Source organism: Chelonus insularis, unplaced genomic scaffold (assembly GCF_013357705.1).
Source record: "Chelonus insularis isolate UGA/USDA-ARS -01 unplaced genomic scaffold, ASM1335770v1 contig_133_pilon, whole genome shotgun sequence".
Classification (NCBI taxonomy): domain Eukaryota; kingdom Metazoa; phylum Arthropoda; class Insecta; order Hymenoptera; family Braconidae; genus Chelonus; species Chelonus insularis.
The window spans coordinates 644,474-670,364 of record NW_023276374.1 but is presented as its reverse complement, the minus strand read 5'-3'; the positions used below and the strand labels follow the sequence as shown (position 1 = coordinate 670,364).

Genomic DNA, 25,891 nt, shown 5'->3' with positions numbered 1-25,891 from the left:
ATAAATAATACATAAATTGTTAGAAATGATAATCTATGTTTCATTTAAATACAAGAAAAAATTAATTGAAATAACAATTTTATCAAATGACATCCATTTATTTTATTTATGATCATTTTATTCATCAGGAATTATGTCGACAAATATTTACCAAGAATTAGCATTGGGAAATAAAATGAAAATTAGATTGTTAAGACAAAAAACATAAAATTAACTAGACATAGCAATAGTGGGCCAAAGTTATATTTAGTACTAATGATCTAATCAGGTGATATTTCAGCCAAAAATGTCTTCGGGTTTCAGCAAATCATGGGTTTTTTCGCTGAGTATCAAGCAACCTCATCCGGAACTCCATCAAGGGATTAGCAAACGTCCAGCGCAAAACAATGATGCAGTGTTCGCGTACCGATGAATCCTCTCGCCAAATGTATAATGTTATGTACCGCATTTAAAGGAGTCAAGGACAAACATAAGACATGACAGCAAAATTCCGCCTGTACTCCGGTCCAGGGCCATTCGATTCGAGACAATAGGTATGTAGACTGAAAGTACATATGTATACATCCTATAAATACAATCTGACACGACACTTTTTTTTTATTTTTCATTTTCCATTCTCGCCTTTTTTAATTCCACATTATACAAGTATTGGTATTGACATGCGATGAGAATATTAAGTAGGCTCTTATAGACGTTGCGTGAGTTCACTAATGCAGATCGGGTGCATAAAGAATCTCCTTTAGATCTCCATAGATGTAACAATTAGATCTATGACGCAAGGTAGTAACAGTGTCTCCCACACTTTCTTAAATCCAAATGAAATCCTTTTGTTGTTTTGCGAGTGGAATTCGAGTGGGTCGAAGCCTTGATGTACCCACGTACCTTCTGGTTTACCAATATGATTCATAATCAATGACGTAGTACAATGTCATCGGGATGACATGCCAGGATTTTTGTAGTCCTATATCTTGACTCTATTGAAATCATAGCAATTCTATTATGATGATGTTGATGATGGTAATGTTGTGATTGGTGATGGTAGTCATCAGGATGACTTGTTTAATTACTATTTCAATGATAAATGTTGACAATTGTAAGGAATGGAATCAATTCAATTATTGCCTCTATATCCTTATGGTGTCCTCAAAATACCTAACATGTTCAATTAATTGATTTATTAACATTTGTTCTTTGATCAAATAATTCAACTTCAGTATGACAAAAAATTCTATTTGTAGATTTGCAAGCTGGATTGGAGAAAAAATAAGTGCACCGCACCCAAATTCAGACAGATCGTTTGCGATCGCACTTTCTCCATGAATTCCAAACTCTTCTGTGTTGTCATATTGTATCTACACGTGCATAAAATACAGGCTGCACACAAATACCCTCACCTTTTACTCCCCAGAAGTAATTTTCGAATATTTTTATTCCAATATTACGTCTTGGATCCTGATATAAGAAGAGGAGTTGTTTATTTCATTCAGCGTGTGATCAACAGGGCATCATTTTTAAACACCTAAATGAGTTAATTTTATTCATGTCAATCGGATACATGATGAGATTCTACAGCTTTTCGACACGATCTACATCATCAAGCTGATGATGAAACAACATGAATTGATCTGAAATAATTCCTTGAAAAATCTTCCACCATTCGATCTTGATTTTAGGTGCTACTTCATCTTCTTTTGATGATGAAGCTACATATTTTCATCAAAACTTTACCTTTCACTGACATCACTAGCCTTGACGCAATAATGCTAATGTTGCACTGACTTTTAATTTATTTGGTATGAATCAAAAATACGGTTTATATTTTGAATAATTTACTATGAAACCATAAGAAGAGAACGTGTGATAATATATGTATACATGCGTGAATTAGTCTCTTTCGTCCTCGAACAACCTTGTCCGAATGAGTATTTACGAACGCCGGTACAATGCACGGGAATGGCAACACAACATATTTAAATCTCGTATGAAATTATGCGGTCAAATACGCAAACGACTTTGTCGATATATTATTGAGTCATCGTGAATTTTATCAGATTGAATTACACAATACCTTTTGGAATATATATATATATATATATTTTAGACCTATTCTTTATGTTGCTTATCGAATCACGTTAATCAAAATTTCTTTGTGATTTTATTCAATAAAAGATTCAAGAATAAGAAAAGAAAGAGTTACCTATAGGTAAATGTATACATTGTTTTTTTATTCATTCAAAAAAAATCCACATTTAATTAAAAACATTATTATCTGCTTCGATAAATTTCATTACACAATATCTGGTGAAATATATATTTTCTTCAGCATTTTTTACTTGATAAAAGATAGGATTAAATTAATTATAACATTTCCTTTTCAGACCAAATGCCGACTGCTTCATTCTAAAATAATTGTCTCAGATGTTCTACTTAATGATGGTAATATTTTATTAGTTGGATTTCCCCTAAATTTGGAGAATGAAATAGAAATTTTTGAAATAATTCCAGGAGGAAAGAATGGAGGAGGGAAAAAAGAGGCGTAGGGAAATGTTATTTTTTTGTTACCTGTACGAAAAAATCTATGAATTAATTTAATAATCATAAAATGCGTCACGCACACGTCATTGCTTAGAGCTAAAGAAGCCCACCTTCAGCGCATCCGGATTCTGATCTGTTGGACGATAAAAATTGTGATCATCGTAAGAACGTAATGTGGAAATTCCAGATACAAATAATAAAATAAAGCGATGCATTGAATGCATTATTATATGTTGATGCCTGTAATAATTGAGCCATCCATTGGTGAGATAATAAAAATTCTCACAAAATTACTTGACTATTACAAATATCATTTTATTTAAATATGATTATTTATTTCAACATGATTACACTGCTGTGCGACTACTTAACTAATTTTATGTCTTCTCTCTAATAATATCTGCATTAATTATTTTTTGAAGGTGTAATGGATGAAGGTATGTAATATGTAGATGATGAAATATCGGATATGATGCGTGGAATAAGCTGGTGGAGATGGAAGGGCGCGAGTGTCATGGAGCAAGGAGAATTCCGGGACCCCGGGAATGAAATATGATGCTCACTTATGGCGTTAGTTGCAACATATATGTTAAAGTCGTGAGCGTGCCACGCGAATTCCCCCGTGTCTGATGCCCTTGTTCACCTCTACTGCTTTTACCCATCAAATAACTTAAACTTGCTTACGCGGGCGTCCATCACTACGGCCACAAGAAAATACTACATACACAATAACTCATTTTATACCCACGAGTCAAGACTATACAATAGCTTCTGATTTTTAGATATTTTCAGAACGATTATTATTCATTTTTTGCTCATAAATTAGATAGGCATCTTGAGGGATAGACTCGTTTCTCACGTTGATGTTAATTGTTCTATTCTATCATACCTCTAGTCCTAGAAGAGTAGTCATTTGAAGAAATTACGTATAGGTTTCTTATATTTCAAATGAGATTCTGTTTTCCGATGGGAAATTTCACTTTTTAATGTACCACGGGAATTGTTATTTTTTTTTTTTGTATTTTAATTTTTTAAATAAAACTGTTTTTCTCTTAATATTTAGATACTCTTTAGAGTTGTAATTAGAGGTAACAATTTATTCAATTTCTGAGAAATGATTACTGCAGCATATAAATTACAGCATTGAAAAAAAATTAGATAAATAATTTCTTAATTAACAAATGAGAGAATTATTTATAAAATGATTGTTTGTAAAGTGAGTCTACAATTTTCTATTTATGGTAATTAATAAAATTATTCCATGTAAGTTTATAGTTTTCATAATAAAAAATTTAATGTAAAGTGATAAAATCTTAATATTATACTATTTTCTTTAACTTTTATATTCATATTGTAATCAAATAAAAAAGAAAATTTATAAATATGCTTAACCAACATTATGAAGCAAACTTTTACAAAATTTTATGAATTTTAAAAACTTTCAAAAATAAACGATAATAACTCTAAACGTCACATTGTTCGATACATACATTCCATCATCATTTTTACATAAGTAATTCCCTACAAAAAAGAAAAAATTTCTTCTCAAATTTGCTTTACAGATTTATCTAAATGATTGAAAAAAATAAACATCAAGACCATAAAAAATATTTTTTAAAAATAATTTATTGCCCCGAAAGGCCAGACATTGCTCATTATTTGCAAAAATGAATTTTTTTTGACTCTGAGATGAAATACAAGTCCGCGGTGTTTTTGCATTAAAATCTGTGACGCCTTATGTTCATCTCCTGAACGATTAACTCGTATGGGGAGATAGTGAATTCGGTGAAAGTCCACTGTATCCGGAGAGAAATTTTCTGACAACACGCCTCGCGTAACAAGCGACATTGAGATGGAGGCACTTAATGGGTTCGCGTTACCGCACGCGAACCTTTAAAGCAGCCAAATTAAAAGCCCACAAGTTTGTTTTCAATAATCGATTGAAAAAGAATTAGTGCCTCAAGGCGCCAAAAGGTATTACTGCCAAGATATGAAATCGTCCGACTATTTAGAAAGCAAGATGTTTATCTTCTCAAGAAATCATCTGTCAATGAGTCTTTGTTCTGGATGAATAAAATATATTACCAATTTTCCTCTATTTAATCTAACTCAATAGTTGTTAGATACTTCAAACTTCTGAATAGTCATCTCATATTGTCCTTCAATCAATCGGTATCCTCTTGATAATTTGAATAATTTGATGGTTTAGTCATAAAATACTTTAACGTTCCCTTAACCTTTCTGAAATTTTCATAATTTTACAATAAAATATTTTATTGAGAAATATTTCGAAAATTTTCAAATCAAACATAGAGAAGGGCTTGATAGTTGTCGATTATTTACATAAAGCAGTAACATCTGTAAATAAAAAAATATTCATTTTCAAGCTGTTATACTGGTTCTTCAAGGTAAAATAGTAATTTTCCAAGGCGATTAGAGTGTAACACTTAAAAAAATAAACAGGTAATAAGATGATCTTTTGCTTCTTTCCGAATTACTTCGGGATGTGGAAATGGTTTAACTTCATTCCCTCTTCAAGGTTGGCCACGATAAAAGGAGCTACTTCTAAATTTAGACTTGTCCACACAAAAAGTAAAGAAAGGGTACAACCGGTCTCAAACCGTTCAGGGTTCAGCGTCACCCAACCAAACGAGGGCTTTTATCCAACAAAAAAATTTTATAACTAACGAGTCCTTAAAAATCCTTCTTACTGTTAATGTTGTTGTATATACGTAATTATTACAAAATTCTAGTACTGATGAAACAATCTTTATAGTCTAATAAATAATTCAACAAATCCTTACATTAAACTTACTTTATTTAAAGCGTTTCTGCTAATAAAATTATTATCATACTTCTTATCTTCCAACATCATTCATTTTCTCATTAAAATAATTAATGATATTTTGTACAATTTCCCAAGTGCACATATTATTCATAGCAAATTGCTTTAAGAAAATTTTCTTTACTATTTCACATGTTTATAATGATTTGTGTATTAAAACAATTGATAATTTGACTAAATTTTTAAGTAGATATTTTTTTTTAATAGTTTTAGTCATCCCTGTTGAGAATACGTTGTGTTTCTTTAATTACTGCTTCGTGATCGACATCCACCAATAACCTTGATTCGTTTATTAAACTTCTCACTTGACTTGCTAAATATTCATCTTTAGTATATTGATAACGACAAACTGAGAAAGTTACTAATGTAATACCACATATTGATCCCATCGTCACATGTCCTGCTAATCTAATTCTACTTGTAAACATAAATGTCAGTACTCCCATGCCAATTCCACCAGTAATACCATATAACCAACTCGTTCTAAAGCATGGAATTTTAGCAACATCTTTTCCAAATATTATCACTTTTTTCTCCTCTAGACTTTGATCTAGATCAGCTTCTCTTGGATTCATTTTTATCTAAAAAAATAGAGAAACAATTATTAACACATTAACTTATCACTAAAATAAATTAATTCTCATTAAGAAAACAATTATTCAATGTTATTTAAATGTCATTATTACTTAGTTTTATCTTTGTAAGAAATATAGAGAGGTTATCAATTCTCAAGCATGTTTACCATGTGGATTTGATTGTTTTCATGGAACAGTAGCTGCTGACATTGAAAACTTGCCTTTAACTACAGTATTCTTGGCGGCAAATTTATCTACTCACATTACCATATATGCAATTAACATTTTTATTGAAGTTTATATGCAGAAATTAAGAGATCAGACGAGGATAAGCGTGAAGGAAAAAAGTTAATTGGTATTGTCTTTAATTTATTGAATAAAAAAAACTTGTAATAATGAAATTAACATTAAAGATTTTGTTTTCATATAACAGTCTCACTCAATCGAATATATAAGAGTTTGAATATTTATATTTGTGCCCAAGCAAAAAGTTGTGACAAGTGTTATTTGAATTTGATGTGAATATATTGATTTTTTCTTTATCCTTGGAGTTTGTAAATTCTCGTGCAAACTATGTCGTCTACTTTCATGACCTGCAATGCAAAAAATAAAAGTTAACAATTATTGAGTTTTAATTTTATCTTAATGATATTTTTTTGAATAGTTGATTTAATATGAGTATAAAAAGTGTCCTTGATTTTGTGCTTTGAAATTAAATATTGATAAAAGAGGTAAAAAATTTTTTTTTCAAGAGGAAAAAGATTTGTTTTAGGCTTTTAGAATGAGATAAATGGTTTGTTGTGATCTTAGTTAAATGAATTTTAATGTTACCACAAAAAACTGTTTTTTGTGTAGTCTTTATAATACTACGTTCTACTTAAAAATTAATTACGAGTTTAATATCACTTATGAATTCGTAGAGTTAAGCTCTTAAAAAAATCATAATGGATATACATGGCCTGGTACTTTCATTTCTTTTTCAATACAAGGATAAAAGTATAAAATATTTTTTGAACTGGAATAGATTTAGTGTTGCTAATTTAATCGGAGGAACTAATTCAATCAAGATCTATCAAGATATAAAAAGTAATTTGAGAATATGTCTTATTGTAAGTAGTTATCCCCTCTACTTATAAAAATATTCAACTTCAGTACACGTACAGTCAACTAGTTAATAATTGACGGTACATTTGATCAATCAGCCATCATTGTTCATGTAATTATAGGGCTAGGCATTACTTAATCATACAATTAAATTATTTTTATATATAAATTATCTATACATTCTATTTTTTCCTACTTCCTTTTCCTCCCACTCACTTACTCATCTTCTTTGAGATGAAAATAGAAATATTACTTTATAAATTACCCGGATAAGGTGGAATTATCTGAATTATTCTTAAGTACTTGTGTGTTAATAGATACTAACAGCTTTCATTTCCGTAGGACCGAACTCGCGTTCAATGTGGGTATCCTTCTGTCCCTTTTGAATGTGAGTCATTTTATTGCCATCTAAAGTAATAATACTCTTTACTTTGCGGCCATCCGGAGTTTCCTCATCAAATTCTTCACCAAGTTTGAATTTTATTTCAGAGCTTTTAAAAGTACTAGTTGTTTTAAGCGTGTAGAGTCCATTATCCTCTGTAAGTTCGACTACTGGACTTACGCTTGCTCCCATTTTTCTTGTTACTAATCCCACACCTAGAAAAAAAAATTATTATCAATTATCTTATCGTAGACTAAAAAATTGTATCACGCTATTTTTTAACTTTTTTTTTTTTTTAATTTATCGTTCTCATAATAGACTCATGTATTTTCTAGAAAAAATGAAAAAAATTGATTCTGATTTAATCAGCCAGAAATTGAACATTGATTGGCGCGTTTATTAATAGTCGTGATAAGAGAAAATAAATGAGTTACATATGTTTTATTAATACTATTCAGATAATACCTTTTATAAAATTCCCTAGCTATATGAAGAAATTTTTTTATGAGAAATAATTACAAAATTCATGTTTGAAAAAAGTAAATATTTGAACACACTTTGCCATGTAAAGACTCATTAAACTTTCGATATAGTGATTTCATAAATGTATTTTTTAATTATATATAGTTTGTAAAACTTTTTTTATGTTATGTAAAAATAACAACATTATTGATAATATTTTATGAGTTGTAAAACGTTGTTTCCATGTCAAATTAAATATGGAATTTTACGTAAATATTTTACAAAAAATTTTCTCTGCATAAAAAATGTATTAATTTAAAAAGTAAAAATTAATTATTGAAAATTAATGAATGTTTTTTTAAAAGCATTCTTATCCACCTAATAATTTATACTTATTGAATATAATTAAATTCATGACCTGGACGTAGAGATGCCAGACTAAGTTAATGAAATCAGCAATTAAAACATTGAAGTTTGACCCTTCAATTACTAATACTTGCTGAAACTGTCTCTTATCAACATACACCGGGCTTGATCTAAGCTAATATTTATTTCCACTTACATTATTACATAAAGTCGCATATTTGCTTATTGGAAATAAAATACGCAATTGGAAGATTTTATTTACGAAAAAGCTGCTCATTAAAACGTATTTTATGGTAATTTCGACTGTTAAGTTCACGAAATGATCAGCATATTGAATATATGTAGTTAAATGAAGTAGACTAAATTTTTGACCATAATGATCGCGTGCTGGCGGTAGTTTGCATTAAATGAAACAGCTTCTCGATTGGTAATGATGTGATGATGGCCACGTTGGTGATAGCTATACAGTGCCAAAGTAATAGCTCAACTGTCATCGATGGCATCCTAAAAGAGACACTTCCCACGGACATCGACACTTGAAGAGACACCTGAGTGAATCACCATTTTACTAAACTATTATGCAATCAAATGATAATTCAATCTCTTTCCTGTCTATTGCAATACAAGACTTATCAATTATGAAATGGTTAGTTGTTCGAGTCTATATAACGAGAATTTTTTTTCCCCATGGGGAAGACATTTAATTATTCTTTTAAATTATCTAAACCATCAATCATTCTTTGTACTCAGCAAATTAAATGTCTATTAAAACAAGAGAATATTATTAATTTTTCAATTTGAATAATTTATATTTGGATAAAACAAATGAATACTTGAACAACTCAAGTTGATTACCATTCATTTTGTAAAAAGTATATAAAAGAGTAATTGAGCAAAACATGTACTCACCCAAGGCTTTCATCATCTCATCAAAATTCTCGCTGGTGGATAATTTGTATTTTTTACCCAAAAAATCTGCACTTGCCATGGTGATTAGTAGTTTTAAAAGCTTCTTAAGACTTTTACGTTTATTTAAATATTTATAAGATGTTTGGTAAATAGTGAGATACTGGCAGTCAGGATTAGCAAGGAACACTATGCGTCCGTGCCGATCGTCTCTCCAGCCAAGCGACAACTGAATATTGAATCAATGCAGTCATCGTCTGCTAAAATATAGGTCCCAACGACGGCTGGTAAGATCGTTGCCATTTGTATTATTAGACCACAGATTTTCGGGCGAGCAATTTAAAATCTTCTTAGCATCAGTAAATTCCATAGATTTTAAATTTAAATTTTTTAAATGTTTTTTGACAATTTTTTGCATTTTATAAATCAATAATCTTGGATATTTTTATGTTAGAATAACAAATATCTCCATGGTTCTCATGTATTTATGATGGTCAATGCCTGATTACGTTGATATCTCAAAGTTTTCATCTTTTTGTGAATCATATAATCAATAACACGTGTTGAACATGAAACACGCGCAACTTTGTAGCAATGCAGTAATGAGAAATATTTTCTGCAGTATAATAAATTATTTACAACGTAATAATTCATTAGAGAAGCTTTTTGAAAATAATTGAAAATTGGAATATTATGAAAATTATTTTGTACAATATGAAATCTGTAAAAAAAAGAATAAATTTTTTGAATATAGATTACTTGCAGATTTCTAAATTTTTCCAAGTAAGCAAGGACAGTATTTTATATAGGTCAAGAAGTGTCCTACCTGCACCCTCTGAAAAGAAGTTTGGCAACACTGCCGGTCTGGAAACCGCACGGCAAGCACGTTCCGCATCGTACAGTGGCCGCAACCGCAGTTTAATGCCGTGTAATGTAACAGACGGTTTCTTATTTCGATATATTGCTATTTTCACGAAAATATTTTGGTAAATTACTGATATTTTATAAGCATTATCTTAAAGTGGTTCCAAATTATTCAGCAATAATTATATTACTCCAATTAATTGAAAATATTTTTACAGATATTGTGGAGAATGATGATTAGCATAGAAAAGTTAATATCAGCAGTAAAAAAACATCCCGTTTTATATGACAGCTCTGATGCAAAGTACAGCAGTAAACAAGCCAAGTTGAAGGCATGGAATGCTGTGGCGAGAGCTACAATACAGGGATGGGATCTTATGTCGTCTCAGCAAAAAGAGCTAGAAGGTAAATGAATACCCTATAATCTTTTTCATTGTATATAAACACACGCTCAATACATCAAGGTATGAACTTATCAACTGAGTTTTTCTATCTGAAATGAATGAGTAGGATAACGACAAAGATTATTATTAAACAATTGATAATCATGAATAAGCATAACAGCTGATTAATTGAATCACTTTGTAGATAAAATTTTGCGAACCAAATGGAGAAATTTGAGAGATTGTTTCGTCAAAGAATTCAAATGGCAATCAGAATTTTTCAAACATCAAAGAAGAACAAGAAGAAAATATATCTACTATGATTTACTCACGTTTTTAGCCCCATCTATACAAACCAAAGTGTAAGATTCAACTCTAAATAAAAATGCATGCACAATAGATAATTATAAAATATCAATATTAAACATTATTAATGAATGACAAGTTTCTGAATAACTAATCGTCAATTGATTGGTTATTATTTCAAAACATCAGTTTACATTTACTGTCATCATTTATTCATAATGTAAACATAAAACTTATCCAATTTAATATTTCAATCATTTTGTTTAGCTTCTGAAGTTTAATATTAATATTTCATCTATCATATGAATAATAATTCTAGCTATCCTATCATATGTTAGGATACCTGGAATTATTTTTTTTTATATCTGAATTATTTAATATCAACGTAGAATGATTTTTTTTTAGGCCAGACAATGGAATACTTCAAGTTCAATGTAAAACTGAAAGAAATGATCTTTTGAGTGAAGAGACTAATGATGAAAGTAGTATGCCTTCAGTTGCATCAGCAGATGAAAATGAATTCCCGGACGTAAAACTAGATACAGTTGCTGATGATAAAAGCAAAAAACAATACTCAGTGGATCCTTTGTATGATGAACCGATCTCCGATGATAGTAATAGTCAAATGCCTCCGGTCCCAACCACTCATTTACAAGCCGAAAAATTTAAGGAAACGGATTATGATAGAATGTTTTTATTATCTTTACTGCCTTCATTCCGACAAATACCTAATGATATAAAGCTTCAAGTGAGGATTCAATTTCAGCACATACTCTTTTCTGCGCTTAATCCGAGTACTATTGTAGCAGATAAGTAGTTATATGTAAAAAATTAATTCTTTAAGTTATTTAAAATATATTTAAGATTAAAAACAGGTTATTTAAATTCAATCAATTAGAAAATGACAGTCAATTTTCAATAACTTAATGAAATGTCTGTGACCATATTTTCTAAAAATATCTATATATAAATATTATTTCATTTTTTTGTTATAACTAAATTCAGCGCGAATTTTAAGATTTTAATGCCATCTGTTAATTATGTTTAAAAGCATGTGATAAAAATGATCTCATTTGAGAAATATAACTATTCATCAGATGGTAAAGTAGAAAATTGTCTCGAGTGTAAGTAAAGAAGAACACACTTGCCATCATATCGACTGAGTAGTAGCACAAAAATTTGAGTTCTTTTTTTCAGAAAGCGTTATTAGATAGATTAAAAGATTGAAATTTACCTGTATAAATACGCTTATAAAATTTTGTTATAAAATTAATATGTTTATTTAAATAATGTTAAAATAAATATCTGTTCATTAACTATAAAATTTCATCGGTCATTACACATTCGCGATGATTGCTAGTGTTTTGTAAGAACTAATAAATTATGTTAATTTTACTATTAAAACAATCTAATCTCAAAATTAACTGCATTCTTTCTAACTACATTTAGAAAATTGTATAAAAGAATATATAAAGTAAATTATAGCTGCGCAGAACCTCTCCAAGAAGCATCAAAGCCACAAGCTCCGTCGGAATCAGAATCGTGTGATATTATCGGAGTAGTAGGTGTAACCGCAGTGGTTGAAGATGGTCGTTTGTTCTTAAATTTTGGACTTTTATTTATGACACCCTTGTTTTGTGGTAACGGGGTACTTGGTTGACTTGCTGCATGTTGATTTCGTAAAGAATTAAAGTCTTGTGCTCTTTTACTTCTTCGTTTTTTGATTGGAGCATATTTTGGTGGTGGCATAAGTGCATGTTCCTGAAAATTTAATTTTTTTAATTATAATAATTCTTATTTCTATTTTACTGGTTGAAATGAATTTTCATACTTGTATGTTATCAGCAGAACCCCAAGTTTTATGAATTTTATCATGATTGGTGCTTGTACTACTGGCTACACCCAAGAACTGGCTGAAAGCTTCCGTCGTACGTTTCACGCGCACGTTCAGTGAGCCAATTCGTAGGAAACCAAGATCTTTCTCTGTAGAAGATATTCATGTTGATATTATTTTTATACTGAAAAGCGATTTTTTACTGAGAGAAAAAAAAATTAATAGAAAAACAAGAAATAAATGCGATGAGATAAATATTTTATTACAAATTCTTCATAACATATTTATTTTTTATGTAATTTTTTTTTTTATTAAAAACATGTAGACAATAAATATTTTTTATACATTCTTTTGATATAAAAATAGATATATTTCATAATTAAAATAACTTGATTTTTCTCTCAGTAAAACAAGAATAATTGCAAATAATGAGAAGCTAAAATACCTGTGTGCTTTTTCCTTGCTTTTATTTCTGAAATAAAATATTTATGTTATTCAAGGACAAAATTAATTAGAGTAATTAATATATACATTGTTAGATAACATTCATTGGATAAAATTTAAAAGGGTAAGCAATAAAGATAGTTGAGTTAACAACAAGGGAAAGTGTTCATTGACACTGTAACAAATAAGACTTAATATATGAACTTGTAAATAAAGCATTACATCAAACAGCATCAGGTATCTCATCACTGTCTTATTGTTTCGTCGTTCTTCATTTTTTGTAATATAGAATAAATCTAGCATAATGAGGGAGCAGTTATTGACTACAATACCACAATAATATCCGTATCTTACATGACAACCGGACGGAAAATGTTGACGCTGTTAATTGATAGAAATGATAGAGCTAATTACTAGCTGGATAGAATGAGATCCCTCAAGGTAATTAAATCAGTACCACACGAGGCTAAATAAATTAAAGCTGTTGCTGTGGTAATGCTAAACAATCTCTCAAGCTAAGTACGAAAGAGGGAGTTGAAATATTGTGTACAGAAAAAAATGGGGAAAAATTAATACAATAATTGTTAAGGGAAAATTTCTTACGTAGAAAACGCGTGCTTATATTTCTGATGGTGTTATAATAAGTGTGCGTGCTATCATGTAGATGACAGGAAATAAAAAAAAGATACCAGGTACCAGCTTGACAATTAATATACACTATCTAGAAAAGACGTTTAGTAACTACCAGTGTTGTATGTGTATAACATTTTATATGTTTGAAACTTGAAGAGGGAACACGTAAATTCAAGATAAAAAAATACACGCATGATAAAATGATAATTAAATGTAACAAAGTAAGAATAGTGAATAAATTGCTTTTTTCTTCAACTTTATAGACGCACGATAGGTTCCCCGAGAGTGTTGAAACAATGAAATGTATTAATGTTACATGTTAATGCAGTTTGTTGTTGAGTTCTTGAAAAATATCGTTAGTAATTAGTGAATTAATGAGTTAGATCGTTTTGTTTGTTTACGAGAACATCATTAATAGCTATTTATATTCTCAGAAAGAATTATTTTGCTAGTGAAGAAACTCTTTTAGATTATTAGAGATTAATCAAATTACAGTCTCTGATAAACTAGATAAATAACCATTTTTACAAAAGAAATTATTTTTAATGATATTTAATGAGACAGAAAACAACAGTTTATTGAATTATAAGGACAATTTCTATTATTATATTTGATAAGAATTATTGATAAAGCAATTTTCCTATCATACAAATATTAGTTTTTCTTTCTTTTCAAAATAATTCTTTTCCTCAGAGTATTAGCAGATTAATAAAAATTAGTTGAACAGAACTCGAAACATCATACATTACTCTATTCAAGATGCTTTTATGCATAATAGCTGATACAAACAAGCGTACTTTACTATATTAACAGAGTTGTGCTTCTCAACTTGCCTGAGTGTAGCAGCAGCAATAATCCCTACAACAGAAGAATTACGAATACCCCATAGATTGAATCAGAATGAAAAAAAAAAGGTCATGACGATATATCATAAGTGAAACCAATCACCGCTCTAATAGTACAGTTTCATACAATTCAACTGGCTTATATACTTTATACTGAAGGGTTGTAATAAAATTCAATGCAAATGAGAACATATCGATATTAGGCTTGAAACTTGGATTATAATATTGCTAGAGAAATTACAGCAAGCTCACTCCATCCATCTTAAACCACTACTACTTGCTTAATTTATAGTGGAATCGTTTTGATATTTCTACGTGTTGATGCTGAGAATATTCCAATTCATGTGTTCTACGTTAACTTTATGGCATGAATATTAATTATGTATTTTTCTATTTCACGAAAGATAGCTTTTTTATTTTAAATTAAATATTATTTCTATATGAAATTTATTTATTACTTCAAAGCTGTCATATTGGAGATTTTCACATATTTTCTACTCAATAACATTTTTTTTTTCTTTTACTAAAAAAAAACTTCACTTTTTATTTGTATCTATTATTTTAAACTCACTAAGTATTGGAGGAAGAAAAACAAATAAATAAACTCACTGCGAAATGTATCTTGACTAACTGCTGCTTCCTGTGAGGCCAAGTATTGCCTGGCTTTTTTACCACTGTGATCACGAATCTCCTGATTTGCACCTGTCAATAAAATTTAATTATGAGGTATTTATTGTTATCAGATGACAATTGAAACTTAATATACCCAATAAATAATAAATAATTAATGGAGAAGAAAGTCAATAAATAAAAGTAATCGCTGTGGACTTGCACAATCGATGACAAACTGTTTGTTTGTCGGCAAGTCTTTGAACACGACAAGTTCTGATTGTTTATGCGGCCGCACCCAATCTCACGTTTATTACCTTGTCTTATAGAAGGCGATGTATATATAGAAATAAATAAACGCATCTTTGCGTAATCATTAGCATATTTGCCCTCGGTAGATATGATTAACGGACAAGTATAAGGATATGTTGATTATATTTTATAGCAAACAAATAGATCGAAAAACTTACCATACACCTGGACAAGAAGGTTGAAGATATTCTCGTGATTAAACTGCATGGCTATGTGGAGTGCCGTGTAACCCTGTGAATAAAAAATTATCAAGATTTGTTTGGATAATAAAGAATAAAGCCCGTCCATTTCCTTTACACTCCGGCCTACTTCGGCACATGTTATTATAGTATAACATTTTACAGTCTTTGCGTGTCTCCAGGTGATACGTAAGAGACTTAAGAGTTAAAGTAATAGATGGCGAAACGCGTGAAGGAGCTCAAGACAAAAAACAATGGGCTAATAATACCATTTTATGAATATTAGCAGGTACCAGCGTGTGAATTCGTGTTCTCACTATGTAAACCACTTAAAATTGACAACAATCATATTTATACAAATTTATGTATTTTTAATAAAATTGGAAAAATACTCTATTGTCGAAAGTTAACATTATTTTCATTATCTGTTCGGGGTCGTTTGTAAGTTGAATTGATTATTAAACAAATCCTTTTTTTCCAACTAGCAAATGAATGAGACATGGAATGCTAATTTTAGACTAGAAATTCGTGTATGGTTCATGCTTATAACACGAATACAATACTAATCAAATCTGTCACGCGCGTTTTACGTTCCCTCGGTGCGTTATATCGCGTTAAAGAAAGGAAAATAGACAGCATATGCACCCTTAGCACGAGATCCAGCGAGGGGTTGTTGGGATCACTTTCATTTACTTCACTTTAAAGTCCACTATAAGTTATTCGAGAATATGTAGCGGCTCGTATGTACGTACATATATACATGAAATGGTGCACTCTATAGGACGCAGTGGGGTGACTTATTCTTATTCCACCGACTTCCACCCCTTTCACGGGGCCATTTCGCTCGCAATAGTCAGGCGACACGTGTGTGAGCCACGGCAAGTGGCGTGGCACAGCTATTTCGACGTCTGCTCTCTCTAGTCGTCACCCCTGTGTGACTCTGGAATACATCTGTGTATGTAACTTTTTATACTTTCGACAATATTTTAAAGTAGCATTGTCCTGAAACGTGTGTGCTCTCAATCCGAAACAATATCGCGACTTTGTCTCTTTGAAGCCACTTGGCTCCCATTTCCCGTTTTTCTTTCCACCCTTTTGCTTCTTCTCTCTTATACTCATCCGTCATACAAGACCCTTTTTCAACAGCTTCTCTTGTACTCCAAGTCTCGGGAAACAGGACAGCTGCTGGCCACCAATATCACTTGCGTATATCACAGCCTAAGATTTTCAATTTTAATATTTTCTGCTGCTCCAATCCCCACCGATTTTTGTCGTTAAATCTTCTAGACCCTTTTTTACGATATGTTAAATCATATTAAACATTTTTGAATCGTTTATATACGACCCCTTTTTTCAATTTCATGCTTCTTTCGAAACTGAATCATTTTAACTTTCAATAAATACTGATTGAGCTGAACAATTATATTTATTGGCCTTAATTAAAAGTCAACGTAGTAATTAATTTTTCAATGGTCTTTGAAATAAATATAGAGTTTAATAAAAAAATCCATTACATGATTTTTTGCCCAGTCTTCTTGACCGGATTATTCAAATTGTCACATTGATTAAATTATGCATGCATCAAATTACTTGGAGAAACTTGCAATGAAAAGAGAGCAAGGAAAGTTTCAAGAAAAGCTGGTACATCTTATCATCTTGTAATAACCTTCTCGATGGCTTCTCTTGAAAGGGGATTTAAAAGGACCACAAGAGAGTATGTGGCGGCGGCTGTGAACGTGCGGGCTCTCGGACGAGATTGCATTGTCGTGGCTGTCGCACGCCTCTATGGTAGAGCAAAGGCGCCACCCCGGCGCGGCTTACGGTCCTTCGAGGTTGCTCGGCTAATTTTTTTTTTCTGTGGCGATTAAATCCGAGGCGATCTGACGATAAGCTGACTGGAGAGCTCGTGGTATTGGTGACAGATTAAAGTCTTCTTGCAGTAACGAAAAAATAAAAATCAGGCAATACTTTAATACCTGCGACCAACACATTTTTTTGACATTTAAAAGAAAAATTATTTTTCCTACATATGCCTGTGAAATATTAAGATAGCAATCACAGCCGCTGATAAAACGATCCGCGTGAGATGGTACGATGTTGAGAAAGAGAAATGAAAGTCCTAAAAAGAAGATACAGTGGAAAGAGAACTGGAGAAGCAAACGCGTATATTCAGCGCGAGAGAGAGCTTTCTTCCGATAATTGGGTACAAGGAATGCAACTCTTTTTTTTCATCGTCTCCTTGTGGATTACTCCAACGGCAGTGTCGTCGTTGCGTCGTCGTAACCTCCGTCGTCTTGTGTATGTACACACAGAGCTCCTGCAGTGCTATCGCGTACATAAGTGAGTGTAACGAGATAATTAATGTTCTACTGAAATTAGCGATTTACATGTAAGGATACTCGGGGAAAGCTAAATTACATTTTTATCTTTCTTATTCTGAATTTAAATGACAACAAGAGACATTTGAGTGACAATTTAAAGTGTTTCATTTTCACACTTTTATCAAGTTGACTGAATATTCTTTGACATTTATGAATTATATTCATTTCTCCATCAGTTATCAAACACAACATCTTGATTTTTCGCTATTAAATATCATTATTATCAAAAACAAACACTTATTTGTTTTCCAAATGAATCAGCGATGTATCAGTAATTAATTTGGATAAAAGGGAAAATGGTGATTTATATGATAAATTTTTTTGGTGAGGTCGTTTCCAATAAATCACTTGCATAGGTTGTCCAATGATCAACCTACCGACCCACCTATATCACCTATAAAAGCACCATGATACTGTACAGTGTTTGTCGCGAGCCGCTAACGAGCCAAGCTTGCTCTCAAGAGCTCTCTGGCTTATATAAGTCTTATACAGAGTAAAGCAGCAGACCACACGCATCTGATCCTATCTGCTGTCTTCTCCTTTTGCCTTTCTTTCCATACCATGAGACTCTCTGTTCTTCCTCTTCATTTGCTGTCTTTTCGTTTCGCTTCTCCATTCAGTTTCATCTCACTCTCTTTAACTTGTAAATTAGTACCTTATAATTATCTCAAACTTACCCCATTCTGAAACAAAAAAAAAAGAGTATGACTTTTTCATTCATTAAATAAATTATTTGAATTATTCATCAGCCAACTTACTGTTGTTTCATTGACACTCTTTATCTTGTCCCCGTGGGTGCCAGCTATCAACTTGACGATGTTTTCATCCCCATGCTTAGCTCCCCAATGCAATGCAGTCTAGAAACAGAAAAATAATTGCACTTCTGAAATGTCTGATATAAATGAGCTAAACGGTACGAGTAAAGATTGGTTGACGAGACACCAACAGCTGTAGTTCAAGAGTATTTTCAGAATAAATTTCTTCAGAAAATACTCGTGAATTAAACTAAGTCGTACGTTAATTCCACGACGGTTGAATGGATAGCTACGTCGTATACCACTTAAGTTTCTTTTTTAGAAAAAAAATCTAAGAATTCAATGAAAAAAAAAAAGGAAATGAAAATTTTAAGAATATTAAGAGTCTTGATGAACATGGGAAAAATTCTAAAATATTGCAAGATTGAAAAAGAAACTCAAGTAGAAAGTGTTGTGATCTGCAAATTAGAATTTAATGGATTCCATGTGTCATGTTACGTATGTCATATGAAAGAGCTTTAGTACAACTATATGACGTTCTCTTCCCCTTGGCTCTTTTTTTCTACCCTCAGCTCGTTCTTCATCTCATTCTCTCATATGACCATTGGACGACTTGCAGCCACAGGCTCATTAGTGGTGGAAAAACTCATTCTAACGAGACGACGTTACCTAATGACGAAATGAACGTGTGTGAAGTATTATATTTACTCTCACAAACATAGAAAAGCTTGTAAAAATATTCTATAGACCTAAACGAAAGTTGATTCATCAAGTAATTTATTTTTCCTAGATGATTCCGAAGATTTGAGATGAGAGGAAATATTTATACAGCGAGTTTATATTGAAAATAAATTGAATAATTTTTTTATCTAGCTTGTTTATAAATGGAAGAGGATGTAGTAAACACAAAGAACTGTCTACTTGCATGGTGCTAACAAAGTTTTATGAAGCGCGATAGTGCCATGCCTCCGTCGCGGACTTTGGCACTCCTTAATTTGTGAACGCCGCGCGACCTGTCGGGTTGGGAGTCCAGACCGCAAAAGGATGGTATGTCGTCCTGACACCATGATATATATCTTTAGTGGTGTAGCACAGGGGACTCGATGTTTCTCCTCTTTTCCTCCTGTCAGTGGTCTGCTTTACGTCCCAATGGACGTCTTAGAGAGCCAGTAGAAATCGGCCGGTGAGAATTCCAATTCTCAGCAAAATCCGCCGGAAGGAATAGGTAGAATGCGACACCTCAGCAGAAATGCCTTTGAGTTAGGGTCAAATGAAATCTCGATGAAGCTGAGGCAAAAGGAAAAGAATAGAATTTTCGTTGGAGGTCATGTCGTTTTCGGTTGGATTGTGTGAGGCAACAAACGTGGGGTTGCTGATTAAAGCCAAGAAGAAGAAAGTTTTGTCTTCTTGGTAAGTTGGAGCCGCTGCTACTGCGCGGGTAGCTTCTCTGATGTATGCGAGCGATACAGATATCTCCGCGGAGGAATTTGCGTTGAATTAGCGTATAATCGTTGGGCCCGATCTACTTCATACGGAATCCCGCGGGCCGTTTACACGTGTCCACGGCCTGTATTCTCTGTGCGAACACAATATTTAGTGGCGGTCTCACCGCCACTGAGAGCGACTCTCGTGGGACTCGGTGCATCGTTTGCCGCTCTTTTTGTTCTTCTTAACATTTTTCAAAGACTCTTTGACTCTATCTCCTGTTTCACAGGCTCGAGAGGTCACCAAACGGTTCGACGACGCTCCCTAGGGTCATTGCTGGATATAATAACATGCAATCTCTACATATGTAGATATTCTAGCTATTCTCTAGGCCTTTTGCTTTATACCTGCCACCTTTTTTAAAAGATTCTTCACCATCAAAAAAAAAGTAGCCTTCAATTCAATTGAATTTCACACCGGAAGACTCTAAAGGTGCCATTACAGATGAAAAAGTGACGAGTATATGCTTTAGAAACTTGTTTTTTCCTGGATATATTCAATTGTCCAAGTCCCGCCCAACGATTAACGTCAATCAGTATATCACAATGTTATCCCCCACAATCGCATATATTTATTTCTGCCACTGTCGAGTGGCCAACTCGAGAAATGTTTCTTCAACGCCTCAAGCAAGCACCAGTCTCGGTTAGTTGATCACACTTTGAGTTAGTGGGGTTTTTTGCACTAGCATCTCATTTGTCTATAATCTCTGGCAAATGGAGAAAAAATTCCAGTACTAAGAGCAAGTCGAGAACTTGATGATTGATGAAGAAAAATGAATTACGTATATGAGTACAAAGTTAAACAATGACTTCGCGAGAAACCTGCGACGGATACTCATTGCCGGCAGGTGCAGACATTCGTCGAACCGCGACGTGACAAGACATTGCCATCAGCCGCCCATTACGTTGTCAGTTCGATTCACTCGAGCGGAGACATACATCCATGGACACTCATGTCTACGACAATTTTTACTAGTTATTGCAGGAAATACTTTTGAGCTTTTCTTGACCGGAAATGATACAAGAAAGTGCATACAAGTTACGTTTTAACGATAATTGATATTAGGTGTATGGTAAATGAACAAAAAGTACATGAATATTTTATTCGTGAAACGATCATTAACGACTAATTTTCATTATTTAAATGCACTTCAACAGACAACTTGGCTAATTAAAATAAAACAATCTTTTTTTTTACTGATAATTGCCAAGTAATTGTATTTTAATTTTCTAAAAATACTATTCAACATTTTTTTTTTCTACATTTATCCAAGTGGTAAAACTCCAATACTCGATTACGTAAAATAAATGGAAACCATCAAAATAAATTCCACCATCAAAGCTGTCATTATTCAAATACTGCTTCTTGAACTGGTAGTACAAAAGTAGTAGGATAATGTATTATTATTGGCATTAAATAGCAAACTATATGGTCTCAATTCCGGATTGTTAATTACGAATAATGAACGATCCACTTCGATACGACAAAGTTCTGTGAGCATTCGAACGTGGACGGTATTTCACCGTGGATTACTCGGCTTATGCGCTTTCGTTCTGATAGCATTAGAATGGGCATAAAGAGCAGAGAACGAAAGTGAGAGTGAGAATAAATAGAAAAGAGAGAGAAAGAGAATTGAGGGAGATTGTAGAGTAGGTATGTAGTGGTGTGTCACGCGTTTCCACCCTTCTTTCGCGAAAACTCTGACTACCCTCTGAAATTATCAGCACGCGCTATTATATTTCGGTACATATGTACCGTGATAAAAGGTAATCGGTTGCCGAAAACGAGCCGCAAAACACCCGTTGTACGCCTTGCTGCCGCTCGAAGATAAATCGTCGACCACCGTTTTTACCTGTTGCGAGGGTATTATTTGGACGCAGTTCAGTATTTTTCGCCTCGTATATCGGTTATTTGCTTTATTTCTTTCATTCCATGTGATTTACATTCCTGTCGACATGTTCATCCCTTTATTCTCTCAATAAAAATTATCGTGCCGCTGTGTTGGTTGATATTACATCCAACGTGTACGTATATATATATATAAGTATCGATCACGAGCAAAATCACTGGTGCTTGGAGTTAAGGGGTGAAATTGTAAGCTGCTTTAGAAGCGATTGGAGCTGTGAGAGGAGAAGAGAAGAGGGATTTAGGCGATTAGGTAAACCGGGGATTAGTCGCAGGCATACCACTCGATACCTCCTGCTTTAGTTCCCTACCCTTTGACCTCACTACAGCCTGATCTAACAGCTATATGTACTGATCCTCTCAACTCCTCTATGCTACTCTATGCATACAGCACGCAACATCAATTGGATTGTCTGTAACATTATTAATGTTTGTTCTTGCCCTAGCAAAACTTTACTTTGATCCGAAAATCATTATACTTGGAAATGAATCAGCTTTTCATTTGTAACAATTAATTTTTATTTATATTTATGATTTTTTAAATCAATATTAATTGTATTTATTGTTAATTGTTGGTTGGAAATAAAATTTAGAATTGTTTATATGATCGAATTATGAAATTCTCGCAAACAAGGTCCATTAATTATGACGAGATTCCTCTCCTGTACCAAGAGAAAAAATAAGGAGCCATAACAGTAGATGGCTTGGATAGATGTGACGATTTTATCGGGAAAATCAGTGAGATATTGAAAATTAGAAGAATATTTTGTAAACACGTAGTAGAAATAAAGTTAAGCAGAGATGTAGTGATTTTCATCATTTTGATCATAAAACTTGGCAGGCAGAGTCGTTTATTTGGGCAACCGCTTCCTCGAGAGTAGAGTATATGCTCGTATCCGCATACCGTGAGATTGTATCTCTTGCGAGAGCGCGCCTTTGTAAGTTTTTGTGCGAGTTGCGTACGTATTTATGCGAGGCGCTCTCTCCTCGGCAGCGCCACTACATTTTCTACTTTTTTTCTTTTGTTTCTTCTTCTTCTCTTTTCCCTCGCCAATTCATGACATACCTGAAAAGCGATGAACCTAGTCGCGTTTGCATCGTGCAATAAATTATACGAGATCCCAATCGACGATCTTTCCCCCTTCCGTTAGAGAGTTTAGCGTTATTTATGGTAAACCTCTGTCACTAAAGCTCGGCATATACGATAAAACTAAAGGAACATTTCTACTCGATATCTCAATTTTTCTTTTATTTTCATTTTCCATGTTTAATAATTCTCCGATTACTTCGTTTCTGCTTACGAAAAATTCCACTTTTTTCCCAAGTAATTTCAATTGACCACTTCGGAAGTATTTTTGATGAGAATGCAGCGTAATTGAAAGGCATCATGATCTTCAACGCCAGAGGAAAAGAACCATTATATATTAAACGTTTTTTTTTTTCATTCTTTTTGTGTTCACATTGTCTTCATCGTGCAGTAGATTGAATCGTTCCACTTTAGCTGATTGATTTATTCCGCTACATGTACCAATTCATTTTCCATTGATTTTATCGAAAATTTATTTTACAAAATTTTTCCCTCTGTAATTAAGGCAAAAATTAAATTCAAAGAAACCGCTAATTGTAAGTTGAATTTTTGTTATTTTAATCCATTAAAGCTGATTGAAATTTAGGTTTGATAAAAAAAAATATTCCCTTCATTGTGAGTCTGTGAATTTGATTTATTGAATTTCCTGAACCAAGAGAGCGTTTAATTTACTTCTCAGTTGTATGAAATAATTAAAATGATTGATTTAATTGCAATTTATTGTTCCCCTTAGAATATGATGTTATCAATATTATCACATTATTCATAAAATCAGTCTTGATATTTATATACTTCCTACACATATATGCTTTCCGGCACTACGCAAGGCTAGTTTACGTCGCGTAAAAAAATCGAAGGAAGTCAAGAAGACGGTTGTAATGTCGATGAATATTTATGGCTCACGTCGAAATAGTAAACTTATCAGGAGACATAACTCACTCGTGCAAGAAGAATTGACGAGTTTTCAATGTAGATAACAATGTCAAATAAAAGACCACGAAGAGAAACAATAATGGTTTTTACATATGATAATAAATACCAGAGAAATAATTCCACCACTCGATGTTCATTGTATTGACACATGATATTTTGGATTTTTAAGTAATATTAATCGATGGAATGATATTATGTGGACATGAGAATGGCGTAAAGGCGTCGCATCGACCAAAGGGTTCTACAGATTTTTGCGGATAACGGGCAGCTGGCGTGTGGTAAGCCACACTCTGGCCGCAGTGCCGCGTCGCTCGTGCATCACCGGCCACTCTATTAACCCCAAGCTCGTATAGCTCCACGACGCACCCCCAGATACAGGACCCACTGTTCGCATAGCCACTGTGGCTGAGTCTACTACAGTTCATGGGTGAACCTCATACTCGTCGTTATCGCTATATCCTATTCTCTTGTCATCATCCTGCACTAAATTCCAATAAGGTCATTCATCCTTGTAATAATTATACTGTAGAGTGTAAATATATGTTCTTCATTATGATAAGCTAAAGATTTTTTTTATTTAATCCAATATATTTTTTTAAAGCTGATTTTCTCATCTTAATTGGTTCAGTAAATAGTGATTGGAGATCAGTAACTATCAGTCGATGGCGTCAGTGTCGAGTTTGTTGGTGAAATTCAGTACAAATTTTCTAGAAAAGTCGATTAAATTAAATGAGATCCACCGATTGAAAATTTTTTGAATTGTAGAAAATTATCCAAAATAATTTGAAGCTTTAGGCTAAACTCAAAGTTTAAGTAAAGAAAAAATCCTCGTCTCGATCTCTGCTCGTTAATAATCTTATCATAAATCAATAGTTGATCAAAGAATCTTTTTGTTTAGTAGAATGTAAGGCAACAAAAAAGAAAATTTCTTGAAATTGTTTATATATTTATCGAGATTAGATTTAATATTAAATATCCTGTTTAATGGAATTTAGTAGTGAGAGTGCTGAAACGAAGTTGATGTAAGCACATGCACAGTGTACAAGCTAATAATACATAGACGCGACAAGGATGTATGTAGCAAGCTTTATATAACGGAAGTAATTGAAGTTTGTTGGGTACCATCAGATGAGCTGAACGCATTTGCTTGCGCGCTTCATCGATATCGCTCAAGCGTTTAACAAGATTGTGGAGCTGCTAAAATTCCCTTAGCAAGATACAGTATCTACCATAATTCGTATCGCAAAACGATTTATCGTCCTTCATTAAGGTTTTTTCACGTTACTCTTTATTATAACGCGATCTTAAAATTAATTAATATCATAATTATAATTTGTAATTATTACTTACATACTGGATAGTTGACAGCAATGATGATGAACACCAGCCAGATATCATCGAGGACGCAGCAGCAGCATATGGAAGCAAAAAAAGAACCAAAATAAGTTTGAAAAAAGATCAAGTTGAAATATAGTTAAAGGAAAGGGGAAAAAGTAACATGAAATTGACGACTTCCTAAAGTCTGATAAAAAGAGCAACTGAAGAAATAGCGAGGTCTAATAACTTGGCAAGCAATCCGTCATGATCAACGTGACTTGTGGGGATTTAATTGTCGTTGGTGGATCAATAAAGATTAAAAAAAAATGAAGAAACATGAAAAACGAAGTAATGTAATTTAAAATAATAACATGTTGGGTGATTGTTATTATATACAATATTCCTTCATGATAATTATTTTGAAGAAATCGTCACAAGTGTTTG

The 25,891-nt window shown here is 32.6% G+C and overlaps 4 protein-coding genes across 6 annotated transcripts in view; 1 reads left to right on the top strand and 3 right to left on the bottom strand.

Moving 5' to 3' along the window:
* Positions 1 to 4,143: 4,143 nt before the first annotated feature.
* On the bottom strand, positions 4,144 to 6,260 carry l(3)87Df (lethal (3) 87Df). 2 transcript variants are annotated; one of them, XR_004691189.1, is made up of 3 exons: positions 6,123 to 6,260; positions 5,351 to 5,961; positions 4,144 to 4,893 (listed from the first exon to the last, which is right to left on the bottom strand). XR_004691189.1 is itself a non-coding variant. In XM_035095259.1 (2 exons), exon 2 carries the CDS (start codon positions 5,953 to 5,955, stop codon positions 5,590 to 5,592), a length of 366 nt encoding a protein of 121 aa, XP_034951150.1. In that variant the 5' UTR covers positions 5,956 to 5,961; positions 6,067 to 6,183; the 3' UTR covers positions 5,336 to 5,589. The 2 variants fall into 2 exon arrangements, 1 of the variants encoding a protein (XP_034951150.1); XM_035095259.1 differs by lacking the exon at positions 4,144 to 4,893 and having other exon boundaries at positions 5,336 to 5,961; positions 6,067 to 6,183.
* A 90-nt stretch (positions 6,261 to 6,350) lies between these two features.
* On the bottom strand, positions 6,351 to 9,422 carry fabp (fatty acid binding protein). Its single transcript, XM_035095258.1, has 3 exons — positions 9,179 to 9,422; positions 7,385 to 7,656; positions 6,351 to 6,548 (listed from the first exon to the last, which is right to left on the bottom strand). Exons 1-3 carry the CDS (start codon positions 9,255 to 9,257, stop codon positions 6,495 to 6,497), a joined length of 405 nt encoding a protein of 134 aa, XP_034951149.1. The 5' UTR covers positions 9,258 to 9,422; the 3' UTR covers positions 6,351 to 6,494.
* Positions 9,423 to 9,990: 568 nt separating this feature from the next.
* LOC118074210 (uncharacterized) lies at positions 9,991 to 11,602 on the top strand. The gene is made up of 4 exons (XM_035095257.1): positions 9,991 to 10,161; positions 10,258 to 10,444; positions 10,628 to 10,784; positions 11,134 to 11,602. Exons 2-4 carry the CDS (start codon positions 10,270 to 10,272, stop codon positions 11,543 to 11,545), a joined length of 744 nt encoding a protein of 247 aa, XP_034951148.1. The 5' UTR covers positions 9,991 to 10,161; positions 10,258 to 10,269; the 3' UTR covers positions 11,546 to 11,602.
* A 120-nt stretch (positions 11,603 to 11,722) lies between these two features.
* Positions 11,723 to 25,891, bottom strand: part of sowah (sosondowah) — a 50,564-nt gene continuing 36,395 nt past the window's right edge. Inside the window, exons 8-16 of one of the 2 annotated variants that reach the window (XR_004691188.1) lie at positions 24,128 to 24,132; positions 18,724 to 18,822; positions 18,643 to 18,648; positions 15,564 to 15,636; positions 15,094 to 15,186; positions 14,473 to 14,497; positions 13,008 to 13,034; positions 12,560 to 12,711; positions 12,349 to 12,489 (exon numbers count right to left, since the gene is read on the bottom strand). Coding sequence is in view for 1 of the 2 variants with exons in the window: in XM_035095256.1 (XP_034951147.1) it covers positions 12,208 to 12,489; positions 12,560 to 12,711; positions 13,008 to 13,034; positions 15,094 to 15,186; positions 15,564 to 15,636; positions 18,643 to 18,648; positions 18,724 to 18,822; positions 24,128 to 24,132 (737 nt within the window). In the remaining variant the exon portion in view is untranslated. Of the gene's footprint in view, positions 12,490 to 12,559; positions 12,712 to 13,007; positions 13,035 to 14,472; positions 14,498 to 15,093; positions 15,187 to 15,563; positions 15,637 to 18,642; positions 18,649 to 18,723; positions 18,823 to 24,127; positions 24,133 to 25,891 lie in introns of both variants that reach the window. The other variant, XM_035095256.1, reaches the window with a different exon arrangement.